Source organism: Phytophthora cinnamomi (genome assembly GCF_018691715.1).
Source record: "Phytophthora cinnamomi strain GKB4 chromosome Unknown Contig50, whole genome shotgun sequence".
NCBI classification, from domain to species: Eukaryota; Oomycota; class Peronosporomycetes; order Peronosporales; family Peronosporaceae; genus Phytophthora; species Phytophthora cinnamomi.
The window spans coordinates 647816-661474 of record NW_027150983.1 but is presented as its reverse complement, the minus strand read 5'-3'; the positions used below and the strand labels follow the sequence as shown (position 1 = coordinate 661474).

Genomic DNA, 13659 nt, shown 5'->3' with positions numbered 1-13659 from the left:
TATAATTAACCGAAGTAATTACTAAGTACTTACGCTTCCTCATACACGTAGCGCAACGTGTAAGCGAAAGTAGTGAGTCAAGTTAGACCCACTACATCGAGTAATCACTCGCCGCAGGCTGGTTGTCGCTGGTATCCGTGCCCAGCGTGAGACCATGTCGGCCACAAGTTGTCCTTTCCTGAGATGTTATGTATTTCATAACGGAACAGGGGGAAGCTGCCTACCGCAGCAGGTTCCCCTAATGTGCTTCTTCACAGTCGTGTCGGGGGCGAAGACGTGAATCAAGTTGCGGTGGTCGCAGAATAATCGGAAATCTGCTGGTCGGAGAAGGAAGTGCGGCAGCTTATCACAAGCTTCCACGATGGCAAAAGCCTCCTTCTCAATTACACTCCAATTTTCCTGCGACCCAGAGAAAGTTCCGCTTAGACAATGTAGCACGAGGTGGTTTTGATCTGCCACCGATTTGTCGCTCTGCCACTTTTCCACGTCCGTGACAATGACGCTTCACGCAGTATCCGAAGCGTCCGTGAACACAGACAATACTCCGTTGGGGCTGGAGTGGGCCAGCATGGCCGCGGACACAAGGCAGTTTTTGACCTGCTCGAACGCAGCTTGCTCTACCTCAGTGAACGTTACTGGTAGTTTGTTAGCTGCTCGCTTTGTTCGTTTTCCATTCCCCAACGTCACATCAAGACGCTTCTGTAATGTTTGCACATACCCAGCGTAGCTAATCAAGCTGTCTCTCATCAAGTTACGTACACAGAGAAATTGCTGTAATCACCTGCCGTGGACGGCAAGGGCATCTCGCGTAGAGCTGCAATGCGTTGCGGGTCATGGCGGACGCCATCACCATCGATGATCTTACCACACCATTTCACTGATCGCTGAAAAAGACTTGACTTCGCCGCACTCAACTTGAGCCCGAACTCGTTCATCAGCGAAAACAGCTCTGAGTTTCTCCAGATACATATCCACATCCTCAGCATATAATAGCAAGTCATCGATCCAAATCAACAGGTGCTTGTAGAGCAACTGAGCGAATCAGCGCTCCATCGTCACCTGAAAGTGCAGAGCCGCATCACTACAGCCCTGTGGAACGCGCGTCGGAGTGTACACCTTCGCGTCGGTCATGTAGCTTAAAATTTCTTGGCTTGCTTTCGCAAGAGGGAGTTGCCAAAACCCTTTGATGAAGTCGAAAAGACCAAAGAAACACATGTCACGGACGTGCTCTGTGATCACCTGCAGAATCGGCATCACCCCAGCAATAGGTTCCGCCTCGGCGTTGGCCGGTCGGTAGTCACTAGTCTGCCTGAACTCGTCCTTGCCAGGATTCATCACTGGGAGAGCGGGGCAAGCCCATCGACTTGACGAGTTCTCATACACCCAGCCAAGTCGTACGAGCTCATCATTGAACTCTTGCAAAAATCTCCGGACATGAGGCGGGTATGCCCTCGGTTTCACCTGAAAGGCTTGGCAACCTTTTTTATGCGAAGCTCTAGGGTGGAACCTTTGCCGGTCCGGGCCCAAGTGGAGCCGCCAGATATCGTACATGTAGACGATAGTGCGTAGTTTGTCCTCCTTTTCGAGCGGAAAACCATTTCCAGAGCCTTTGCAATCATCGCTTCTACTGCCTGACGTATCTCTTCATCAGGTGTACAGCCTGTCTGGAAGTCCTCGCCAAATGCAATTGGGTCGTCATCGTCTGCCGAGGTACGCTCGGCCAACTGCTCCAGTTGCCATTCGATACTGATGCCTAAATCGTTGAGGATGTCTTCACCAAGGATAAACTCATCCTAGTCCTCGTCAATCACACGCACTTCGTAAGGCTTAACTGGTCTCATAGGCCCAGCCGCAGTGTGCAGCATGATCTGCAATAGCACAGAGCGCTGCGCCAAAACCTCATGCTTGCCCACCGTCTCGCAGACTATCGGCCTTGGTGGTTTTCCCAAGACCACCCAACTTCTCAAGCTCCTCTAGCTTTCGAACACTGATAATGCTCTTCTCTGCCCTCGTATCCGCGCAATAGGGCATGGACAACCTGTGTTCATCTTGTCGTGCTTGGAGAGGCTGTCCTTTATGCGCTTAAACCTTCAAGCATCGCGACCGGCCCGCTTTGGGGCCTTGTTACTGTCGCGAAGTTCGTGCATCTTCTGGAATAGCTCCTTCTTCTCATCAGCAGAAGCAGTCGGGCTGTGGACCAACCAATGATCACTCTTGCACTTCAGGCAATCCCCAGTTGGTGCACTTGAAGTCGCCCGCTTTCCAGGGTTCTGCTTGGTAGCGCCACCCTTTCCAGCCTGCCTGCCGCTGTTGCGTTCCACCTTCCTGTATTTGGACCGGTGTTGAACCGAATCGCCACCGTGCATGTTGGTGTCGTTCCTCTTACGCTCACCTTGGTCCTTGGAACGAGAGCGCTTGCGTCGCTGAAAGTCCCGGTCTTGCTCAAGGGCCTTCGTTAAAATGAGTTTGAACAGTTCCTTTTCATCTTCCTTGGCTGATCTGGCCTGGTACTTCACGGTGGTCGCGACTTCCTCACACAAGCCGCGCGGTTGTAGCGATTCCACCAATAGTTTGCACTTTAGCCGGAGTCCCTCCTTTCCACAAAAAACCTCCTGCCAGCCTTCCTCCTCAATGAATTCTCTGCTTCTTGCAAATAATTTCATCACCCGCTCCTTGACGTCACTCTGAGACATGTCTACCACGACGTTCTCTTTGAATAGAGCAGCTACATCGGTAACGTCCAGTTGGGGTCATATATGGTACAGATCTGTTATTGGATCAGACAAACTTACTCTAGCAGTGATCAGGCAGTGATCAGGCAGCACATCCAGGTAAACAAACGTGTATTAATCCCCTCGATTAGGTCTACCTGCTTGCTATAGCACCTCCTCATTCAGCCCGCCAGGTTCCTCATCGGGCTCCGAGACGCTGTCAGTTGGCAGCTCGACTGCTGCAGGATCCTCATCCTCAGAGTCATCAGCAATGTCATTTGGTATCTCAGCTCGATTCGTTCGCGTGGTAGGCGGCGGGCGCGCCCACGAGGAACGTCAGCAAAACGCTGTACATACTGTGCAGATAGCGTCTTAATGACACCCACAAAGCTCGCCATACTAGAGCGAGGCTTTGGAAATTGACTATTGAGCTCCCAATTAACCTCTCAAGAGGATTATTCGTCCGCGCAATGAGCTCGTTGTATAGGCCGGCAACATTCCAGACACTCACGTCACAATACTCCAGCCACGTTCGCTGAAAATACCCCCCCCCCAGAACCTTCGCCACTTAGCTTTCGAATAGGATATCCCAGCCTTACCGCAATGCTGGCGGCTTGCTCTATCAAACTATGCTCAACGACAGTCAGCATGTCGACGACACCACGTGTCATAGCGCTGCAACACTCCTCCTTACGAATCAGAAACCTCGTCATAGCGCGTCTGAGCGCCTGCTTAAGGTGGAATAGACTCCCCAGCACAATTGCATTGGGAAATTGCGTCTCAATGGATTCAATTAAGGCGCTATCAAAGTCGCACACGACTTCGGCAGACTCTAGTTGCTGATCTGTACCTTGCACTACAAAATGCACCATGTCCCAAATCGAATCGCTACTACGAGAAGTACTCAAGACGTAGTAAATAGGTACAAAACGTCCTGAAGCTCTGTCGTGTACCATGAAAACTACGCACGGTGTGTACCTGACGGTACATAGCGAAATGTACAGTCAACAAAAATCGTAGTTCCATTGTAGCGTAGGAGGTTGATAAGGGAGGTGCGCCCAGCCGATCAGTCGTATAGGTTTGATGAGATTCTCGCAGTTCATCGCGACATAGTGAAACTGAAAGAACGAAACAGCTTCGTTCAGCACCAATGAAAGTGGTGGAATTTCAATCGCTCCATGTACATCCCCACTGAAGTGCGTGCTTGTTGCTTGATAATCACGCCGTAGCACTTGGGTCTCAGACAACCCACGCACCACATGCTCATTATTCGCACAGTAAAACTCGTTGCGGAGGCCTTCCCAAATACGTCGCGCAGGTAGCGCAACCTGATCAATTGCTAGCATGTCCGCTCTATCCTTCATTAGATCGGTGACATCCACAAGGCTACTACCAGCAGCATCAACCTGTCGACAGGTGTGAGGGCGTCCTGCCGTGGAGCACATGGTACCGATGAAAAACGCCATCGTGCCACGGCAACCTCGGCGCCAATGAGAACAGCGGTAGGATATCCTCCTGGACAAAGCCCACGCCCGGGTATACTTGAAGCCGCGAAAGTAGCATGTGGTCTTCTCTTGCCGCACTTGGCCCCTCGGGCGGCTTGATATGACGCTGGACAGCGTCCCCACGTCGTCGGGAGGTTCGGCGTTGCCCGCGATAGACTGAGTAGGTGCCTGCATGTTACCGAATGAGCACTACTTCATAGCGGTCCCGCAGGGACCACCGTTCCACGTGGTCGCATCAGGGCCGTGCATTTTCAGATCTCACACCCGATCATTTCAAAACCTACATCTGATCACAAAGCGGATCTGTACCGTATATGACCCCAACGAGGTTTTACCGTTACATCTGGTACGGAATTGTTCTTAACGGACAGAATGATCTCATCGATCTTGCTCAAGATGAACTAGTCCGTGACCGTCGCAATGTCGACGCCCCAGTCGAATTCACAACAAACTTCAAGAAGCCGCTTGTTAAACGACTTTTTCACGCTCACGAGCACCTCGGCCATCTTGTCTGTGTCGTTGCTGCACCTCATCGCCACCTCATCCTCATACTCACGGCGGAGCTTCCGCCACTGCACTAAAGCAGCATGTGACGTGCTCTTCAGTTGGGGAGCTGCGAGCAGCATGAAGAGATCCACCGGCACAGTCGAGGTTCCAGACGGATCCGATGTCGCTGGTGCCGGAGCAGTCGGGTTGCTTCGTGTCGATCTCGTCATCTTGACCTGAGTACTGCTAAAGCATTCTTTGTAGTAGGTCGTACTGATAAAACGCAAACACACGCGGGGGAAGCTGGCACTTCCGTCAGTTGTCTGCCGAGTGTATTGCGCTTGCCGGCTTTGAGATAAAACTAGAAGTGAGAAAACTAAAACACGCATGCCGACTAGCTACTCTACCTCGCCACCACTAGCGTCCCAGTGGTGGCACTCTACACGACACTCAGTAAGAGCTCCCTACTGCAACTTGCATCTTGCACCAGCTTGAGTCAGCGAACGCTCGCACGATGTGTTCTGGAGCACGCCAAGCCAGCACTCGCTGGTTGCAGCACCCGAGCCCAGCACTCCTGCATACTGGCTGGCTGAGCAACAGCACTCGCTGAGCAACAACACACATGGCTAACTACAACCACATGCTGGCAGCAGCCCGCTGCCTAACATCGCCGCCTTACTCGACTGTATTACGTGGTCGTGGTTGGGCTTTCATGCCGCCACCCACTACATATATCTGCAACGCATTATTGTGGCATGGCGGCTGCTTCATACACTTAAGCGGCGCTCGAGTCGCGACACAAATTTTGGTAAACGGAACGCACGCAGCGAACGTAGCATCACATGTATCGTTGCTAGTGTGCTACTGGCTGACAATTTACTGCGCTGCACGGATTGCTGAAGGGTACGAGGAGACAGGCATCACCAGTAACGTTAACATATCCAGATCTCCACGACCATAAGACATTCTTCAGGCCGGGTGCTACTTAAAATTGAGAAACTTCGGGGGTCCTGCATGTAATAACGAAAACAAAGAAAAAATGGCCTCTCAAACCCTCTGTGTTTACCTTTACCGTTCGCTTACACTCTGTTTAAAGTCGTTTCAATGTTCCTCAGAAATCAGCAGTTGCAAACATTCGCGTTGCTGGAATAGCGATTTGAAGGTTTTACTCGTTTTTCCGAGCAGAAACAGCTTTCCTCAGAATTCAGCAGCGTTTACTCGTTTTTAACCCCTTAAACGCGACAGCCTGGACCGTACATGTTACCAGAAAATCCTTAACGTGTACGGTCCACGTTAAGGATTTTTGACTTGAAATTAGTAAGCCTGTATACAAATGTTAAGTCAATGTGGGGTAGGTGGCGTACCCTTTCCCTCCCGACGAGTACTACGGTTTGGCATAGATAGTACGAACTTCAAGTATAAGAAACAACAGGTACAGTGATGGTGCATGCTCATCTTTATTTCTTCTCAGAGGTGAGTTCAGCCGCCACTCATTTGTCTCCCTCAGTTTCAGAATCGCCGGCTGCAGCAGAGATGGCATTTCAGGCACGATGGCGTGAGCTCACCAAAGCTGGCTGGAGAAGCAGCAAGCCCACCGGCTTATCGGACAGCTTCACGTACGTCATGCCTGGGAAGAAGAAGAAGCGGGGCGTGCGCGGACAGGACTACTTCGTGGGCGAGGAGGAGCTAATGAATTATCTCGACCGTATTGACTTGGGTAAGTTTGCGCGGCCCTGCATGTTACAGCGCTTCCTAACGTCCTCCCTATCGTGCGTGTGCTAGAACTAGCTGCAAAGGCCCAAGATGTTGCTTCGCCCACGGGACCACCTCACGGCTCGAGCGATTCTTCAGTAACCACGGCGACCAACACGAAAAGCCCACCCCCGAAAAAGTTCAGGAGAAGCACCGGGAAACGAAAGCGGATCAAAAGAAGCAAGCAACAGCGGCGGGCAAGCGTCGAAGCAAGCAACTCTGAAGCCAGCGAAGGTCTGACAACCGCATTGTATGATACACGTTTGGATTATCACTTAACCTGTACTACGCTAGTATCTTGTACTGATTCAGCGGAGCCTGGCGGAGATGCAGCACCGATGACACCTCTGGCTGCTCGTGGCGAAGCTTTCTCTGGTGTATCACCGCATGACATATCCTGTAACAATGACGGGGACGAGTCCAGCTCGGGCGATGATTCTTCTCGGACGAGCTTACACGGTATGACGCTGTACATACACGTTATTGAGGCTCTATGTGTCTAATTATCTTGTATTTCTTTGTTATCGTGTAGCCGCATCGCTTCAAACCCGCCGCCGCTTGGACGACGAATTCGTTGGTGCAGTCGCGACTGTTGCTGAGATTGATGTTACTCCTCGCTCCGATGAACGAGCGATGACACTTGATGAGGAAATGAAAGAAGTTGATGTTGAGCGAGGTGAGCCGAAGATGTATATTCACGATAAGTGACGTTGCTAATATGTATATTCATGCTAACAAACCGACAGAGAGCGAAACGGACGGCAATGTGAAGTACTCAACACTCGACTCGGACGGTGAAAACGACGAAGGCACTGGCTGGGGTGATGATGCGTTTACTGGAGACGACGAACCCTGTGTGAATCTTGACGAGGACGGCCCTGCACAACCAGAACTGCGGTACGACCCAGCTATCATGTTTGACCCGGAGCTGCTTATAGCTGCCGGAGGTGCTGAACAGCTTGCTGGTGGTAATGTGCCCAAGGAGCTGCTCGAGACGATTGCCAAACGTGGCTGGAAGCCGCTCATCCAGCAAACCCCGTACGACTATCTCATGGAGCCATACGAGCCCCGCCCAGCCAACTCAATGCAGACAGACTACCCTAGACTGTATGGTGGAGAATATGGACCAACTTCTCGATCGTTGATAGCTGCATCTACACCGTCTGGTGCGTTCTTTTTCTTTGCTCAGCCAACGCTTTGGGAGGACATAGCAACTACGAGCAACGACTACTTTAGGGAAAAGATGGAGGAAAGGATTGAAGGCCAATGCGCTAAGCAGGAAGCCCGCAAGAAGAAGCACCCCGACTTCAAGCCGAAGACACAAGACCAGATAAGAGAAGAGCTCCAAAAGACTGAAGACATTACTGCCCGAGAACTGTGTGTGTTCATCGGTTTGCTGACCGCACGGTGCATTGCACCGAACAAAGAAAAACTGGAGAACCACTGGAAGACGACGGATGAAGGTGCAATTCCGCGAGGTTGCTTCGGCCAGTTCCTTGTTCGGGATCGCTTCATGCATATCTCGCGGAACCTGCATTTTAGCAGCAATGCAGACGGCCGCGCCGAAGTTGACAGAGCCTGGAAGCTCCGTCCTGTTATCAATGGTCTGCAGACGCGGTTTCAGCTGGGATACAAGCCTCCGCCAACGATGACTTTCGATGAAGCCATGTTACCCTCGCAGTCGAGCTTCAACCGCATGCGTGTTTTCATGAAAGACAAGCCCCATCGATGGGGAACAAAGCTGTTCATGCTGTGCTGCTCTACGACGGCCTATTGCATACGGTAAGTCTCGAGTGCTTCTTCGGAGGCACTCCGTTTTTTGTTTGGTGCTCAAGTACTCCTATCATGGACCAGACATGCTAACGTTAAAGTAATCATGTATCATACAGGTTCGAAGTCTACTGCGGCAAGCAAGAGCATCCTGATGCTACCGGCACGCTGACGGACTACAAGTCCGGTCCTGCGGCTGTTATTCGCAATCTCAAGGAGGTGTTCGGGCCGGATGGTCCCGGCTTAGGAGCAATGCGGCTAATTGTTACCGACCGCTTTTATACCTCGGTGGCGTTGGCAATGCAGATGCTCACGAAGGGGTATTATTCTATCGGGACAGTGCAAACGGATCGCCTTGGGCTACCTGTCTCGCTCGTTGGCGAGAAGCCGAAGAAGAAACCACCCAAGAATCGCCCAGCAAGCATTGAGCGTGGAACCTTTGAGGTTGCCGATCTCATCACTGTACCGGGATTTAGGGCGCTGCGTTGGTGGGGCAACAAGGCCGTTTACATGCTCGCCTCGGGTGGAAGTGTTGAGCTGGATCGAGTCGTTCGCCGTGACAAACTGTCTGGCCAACAAGCAGAGGTTGCTTGTCCTCGAGTGCTGAAGGATTACCAAACACTAATGGGCGGCGTGGACGTGCACGATCAACTTCGTCTGCAGCGGCAAGTACTGATATCTTGTATGTACATCTTATCAAATATGCTAATCGTGTATGTACATGCCAAACAGGTATTCATTGCAGCTTGCCATCAAATACAAGAAGTATTACAAGTCTCTTTTCTTGGGGCTCATAGATCTCGCTATAATCAACGCCTACATTGTGTACAACGCGCGGCGAGCGGCGGACGGATTGAAGAAGATGAGCCACGTCAAGTTCTTGAAGAAGCTGCACTTGGAACTCTGTCAGCTGACGGAGGACGACTGGGAGGGGGTGTTGAGTGCTGAGGACGCCCAAGCAACGCCGTCGAAGGCCCCAGCGCAGCCACGAAATGGAGGACATGTTCCTGTTCCAAACGATGAGTGGCGCCCAGGCAACAACCAAGCAGGCCGAAAGCGGCGGACGCGAGCTTGCAAGGAGTGCTCGTTGCTGAAGGGCACCAATGACGCAAAAGGCGGCGACTCGTCGCTCTATTGCAGCGACTGCAAGTTGAAGACCTCCTCGAAGAAGCCGATGGCTTGGCGCGTGTTCCTCTGCGATAAATTTCGCCACAATCACAACGGAGCAGCCATGTCGTGCTTCGAGATATGGCATAAAGCATGGCGGAACGGAACCCTTCTGCCGAAGAGAGCGAGGAAGCGCAACATTCGAGCTCGGACGCCGGCGGTGCTGTCTGTTGAGGGCGCTGCAGAAGAAGAGGATGCGGCTTCCGACGAAGGGTCGACAACGGGCGGCCCCCACCAGTAAAAGCGAGCACGCACTGCTAGCACCGCGGAGTAAGCAAAGATTGTGTCCTTGATTTTGTCCCTTTTCAATACATATTGGTTTGTCACAACGTCCGGTGCAAACATCTGGGTATTGTTATAGCGACTTTGCACAGCTTTGGCACAGCTTTGTTCCTGTCAATCCTGGTTTTATCGCCGATATGGACTTATTTTGTCTTTGTACATACAAGTTACACGTTAAACGCGTATCATTAGCGGGTAATATCATGGCGATACATGATAAGCGAGGAGCCGGATTTGTAGGAGTAGGTTTACGGTGTGCCTGTCCAATATACACGATACCAAAACATCTTGGTTTCATTATAGTAACCGCACCCCTTGACATACACGATAATTCGACCGATGGGGGCGCTGAAAAGGCTTCGCGTTCAAGGGGTTAAGGCCGTTTCCGACATGTCGAACTTGGGGTAGTGAAGTTTCACGAAGGCAGCCCGCCGCAGCGTCACAACCAACTCATCGCCTACCACCTCGGATTTTTCGACCGTCAACACAAATGCTGCAGACACGTCTTTGCGGACTCGTTCGCTCGGAACGTAGGGATAGAGTTCATCCTCGTCTACCGCGTCGATAACGAGCATCGCACAGGGTTCGTCGTGGAAACCTTCCGCGGTACCGAAGAGCCTCGAGAACATGATGCCGCTCACTTCCGTCGTGACGTCCATGTCGTTCGTCGACACCATCCTCGCGTTGTAGATGCTGCTGTCGGCGCAGTCGTAGTCGTCTCGAGTCGTGACGTGCCCCAGTCTCTCGCAGATGCTGATCTCCACGTTGTTCATGCTGAAGAGCACCGCGTCGTACACTTGCTTGAGCGACTCCACGCCAGGGAACCTGAAAGTCTGGAAGATGGAGCAGCACACGTCGCCATTCGCAGTCTCGAACCGCTCGTCACTCGAATGCGACGACGAGAGCTGACTCCGCGCCTTGACGTACTCGTACGCAGCTTGAAATTTCTCCTCTCGGATGTCCAGGAGAGTCCTGCTGCGCTCTTCCCAGCTCTTCTTGAGACAAATGCGCGTACACAACGGGTGCAGCTCCTGCGTTCAACCCCCCGCAACACCATCAAATCACCCGTTTGTTTGATCGTAGAAGTCATCTACCCAACGTACCAACGGAGGTGGCAGTGTGGAGAGCGCCCGAGCGATACCGAGCTGCTGCCCGTGGATAGCAGCAGTCAGCACTACATTCTCGGATGCCACCTGCCCTAGTGGTGGGGTCCTCATTGGCACAACCTGCAGCTCTCTCAACTCGGATTGAAGCTCCAGCTCGGACCGCAGCTTGCGGACCTCAGCTTTGAGGTCGTTGATCTCCTCCTGCACCAAACGCAAAGCACCGTCTCAGTCGAATATCCCCCAGGAAGCGCTCATAACTGGAAGCGTATTGCTCTCTCTACCTTCCGCTTAGTGACTGTGGACTTGCGTCGCTTCTCCGCCATCGCCGTAGAACGCTAGCGGACTTTGGTCTCCGCTGCCTGAGCTGAAACGCCTTGGGCTTCCTGCGGAAGACCTAGCGGATGGTGTGATAACCAGCCGGGAACGCCGCCCCCACCCAACAACTCGGTATGGACTCCCAATCCACGCCCGAAGCTGTACTGTACTGCACCACCGACTCGACTTCATGTAGGCGTACTTCCTACCTATTGCATGACAATCCACTTTGATACCGGGGGGTTGGAATCAAGCTTGACTGGCTGATATCACCATCAGATAGGCACACAGCAAGGAGCAGAGCGCACTCATCGATGACCGAGAAGAGGCGTAAGGCGACGAATACAAAGCGGAAGGTGTGGCGCAGGGCATTAGGAGTGATCCACTGCAATGTTTGTCTGACAGTGCTTGTGTTGCCGTGCAGGAGGAGATTGATGGACTCAAGGAGGAGGTCCGCAAGCTGCGACGCGAGTTAAAACTCCAGGCCGATGTGAGAGATCTGCAGCCTCCGGGCGAGACTGGATGCCCTCGTCCTCCTCTGGAGCAAGTGCTATTGGAAAATAAGGGTCTGAGGTCCGCTATCCACCGCCAGCAGCTTGATAATGCTCGTGTGCAGTCTGCACTTCCTCCTCCTTGGGTAAACAGTGGATGTTCAAGCTCACGGCTCTGGTCTGGTCTAATTTGACGCTCTGGTAATGTTTTGAGCAGGAACACCACCCCCTGTGCACGTACATTCACCTGACCAAGAACTGGCATGACCGCAGAAGGACACTTCTTGGCGTTCGGGAGCGAAAGTTCCGAGATGCGTACGAGTATATCACGGCACGCACCCACTCAACGTCTTCGGCTTCGTACTCGAGCGACGATCGATTCGAAACAGCGAGTGGCGACGTCTGCGCTGTCCTCTTTCAGAGTGTGGAGCTTCCTGGTGTGAAATCACTCAAGCAAGTATACGACGCAGTTGTATTCAGCGTCAACAACGCAGAGATCAGCATTTCCGAGCGTCTAGGCCACGTTACAACTCGAGACGACTACGACTGCGGGGTTGGCAGCATTTCGAACGCTCGGATTGTCTCGACGAACGATATCGGCATCTCGACAGAAATCAACTGCGTCATGTTCGCGCAACTCTTTGCTGCTGCTGACAAAGATTTTGTTGGCATACCGTGTGGGATCGTAGCACTTGAGTTCGTAGATGAAGACGAACTTTTCCCGTACAAGTCGAGAGAAAGCATCAGGAAAGACGTGTCTTCGGCTGTTGTGGTGACCGCTGAGAACACAAATGGTGATGAATTGACTGTGACGCTGCGTCGAGCTGCCTTCGTGAAATACCGGCGTCCACAGTTTGAGATTTCTGAGGCAGCCTGGCACGAATCACAACAAGAAGCTTCAAGATGGGGCGATGTCATGCTGAGATCCATCCGTAGCTTACTGTATTGCGTGCCCTAAGTGGATAGACTAAGCAACTTGCGATACTTCTAAGCGTGACTAAATTAATAGAGCTATCTGCGCGGCTACAATATTATCTACTTAGGTTCCTCTTTAAGCAGACGACATCGCCATCAGCTCCGAACTCTTCAGGATACCACATGGAGACTTATCTGCAAAATACGCACGGACAAAACATCGTTAAGCTTACCAGCTCACTACATGCACTGTAGTACTACCGCTAAGCGTGGCTGCTGCAATCATCTACCAAATACGAAGTAATATATGCATTGGTTATTCTACTGGCCTCCCGTACAGTGAAGAGATCGTTGCGAAGTGGCCTGTCAACAGTTCATTTTCGAATTGACCGCTTCCAACTCCGATCTAACGACTCCACCCACCATCCAATGCAGGACACCTCTTTCGTGCTAACTATTGCGGTTGTTTTGGTGGTTGTTGCGAAGAATTTGCCATCGTCAAGGATTCAATCGAAAAATCCGGCACGAAGGTCGATTTGCGCGATGACGAAGGAGATAGCTTTCACCGCAACCTTAAGGAGCATGGGGAGATCGAAGAACGACTGAGCTTCCCTGGTCTCAACGCACTCAAGTCACTTTTTCAAAATGGCCCGAGCGCAACCAAGTTATTCGAGATGAATCTCGCTGCCCTCAAAATTCTTCAGAAGAATCCTGAACGCAACACGCAAGTGAATACTTCGGTAAATCAGCACGCTTCGTCGACAGCTAGCTAGCGAGACTTTCTGCGACCACGAAACCTGTCAAGCCCACTGAACAGACCATGGGTAAAGTGGGGAAGTTCGTGGCTGAAACCTCTAGGCGTGGTGGAAAACAGAAGCCTTAAAGATTTTATATTGCTGTGGATTCGTGGTTTTCATCCTCGAAGTAGGACCTACCTTGGGTATCACACTACCACATCGACTCATAATACAGACTTCCGGGCCTGGCGGTAAATTACGATCATTCTTCTCACAGAGTTGTCAATACTTTGCTCATTTCCCAGCTGAGTACCGGAAGGCTGAGAGCAAGTGCATCGTCGAAATCTTGTTTATCACTCGCAACGTTGTATGACTCTAGGCTCGCTGGTTATCCGTTGGGGATCAATGTTGTAAAAGATATC

At 51.8% G+C, this 13659-nt stretch overlaps 5 protein-coding genes across 5 annotated transcripts; 2 read left to right on the top strand and 3 right to left on the bottom strand.

Annotated features, from left to right (window-relative positions):
- Positions 1–2090: 2090 nt before the first annotated feature.
- Positions 2091–2693, bottom strand: IUM83_06571 (uncharacterized protein; the record flags this gene model as incomplete). Its single annotated transcript, XM_067930793.1, has 1 exon — positions 2091–2693. The coding sequence occupies one exon, from the start codon at positions 2691–2693 to the stop codon at positions 2091–2093; it is 603 nt and encodes a 200-aa protein (XP_067789649.1).
- Positions 2694–4617: 1924 nt separating this feature from the next.
- IUM83_06570 (uncharacterized protein) lies at positions 4618–4932 on the bottom strand (the record flags this gene model as incomplete). The annotated part of the gene is made up of 1 exon (XM_067930792.1): positions 4618–4932. The coding sequence occupies one exon, from the start codon at positions 4930–4932 to the stop codon at positions 4618–4620; it is 315 nt and encodes a 104-aa protein (XP_067789648.1).
- Positions 4933–6235: 1303 nt separating this feature from the next.
- Positions 6236–7665, top strand: IUM83_06569 (uncharacterized protein; the record flags this gene model as incomplete). Its single annotated transcript, XM_067930791.1, has 4 exons — positions 6236–6419; positions 6987–7130; positions 7201–7561; positions 7644–7665. The coding sequence occupies 4 exons, from the start codon at positions 6236–6238 to the stop codon at positions 7663–7665; spliced, it is 711 nt and encodes a 236-aa protein (XP_067789628.1).
- Positions 7666–10038: 2373 nt separating this feature from the next.
- On the bottom strand, positions 10039–11102 carry IUM83_06568 (uncharacterized protein; the record flags this gene model as incomplete). The annotated part of the gene is made up of 3 exons (XM_067930790.1): positions 10039–10704; positions 10777–10980; positions 11061–11102. The coding sequence occupies 3 exons, from the start codon at positions 11100–11102 to the stop codon at positions 10039–10041; spliced, it is 912 nt and encodes a 303-aa protein (XP_067789725.1).
- Positions 11103–11408: 306 nt separating this feature from the next.
- On the top strand, positions 11409–12543 carry IUM83_06567 (uncharacterized protein; the record flags this gene model as incomplete). The annotated part of the gene is made up of 3 exons (XM_067930789.1): positions 11409–11450; positions 11519–11731; positions 11803–12543. The coding sequence occupies 3 exons, from the start codon at positions 11409–11411 to the stop codon at positions 12541–12543; spliced, it is 996 nt and encodes a 331-aa protein (XP_067789852.1).
- Between the last annotated feature and the right edge of the window lie 1116 nt (positions 12544–13659).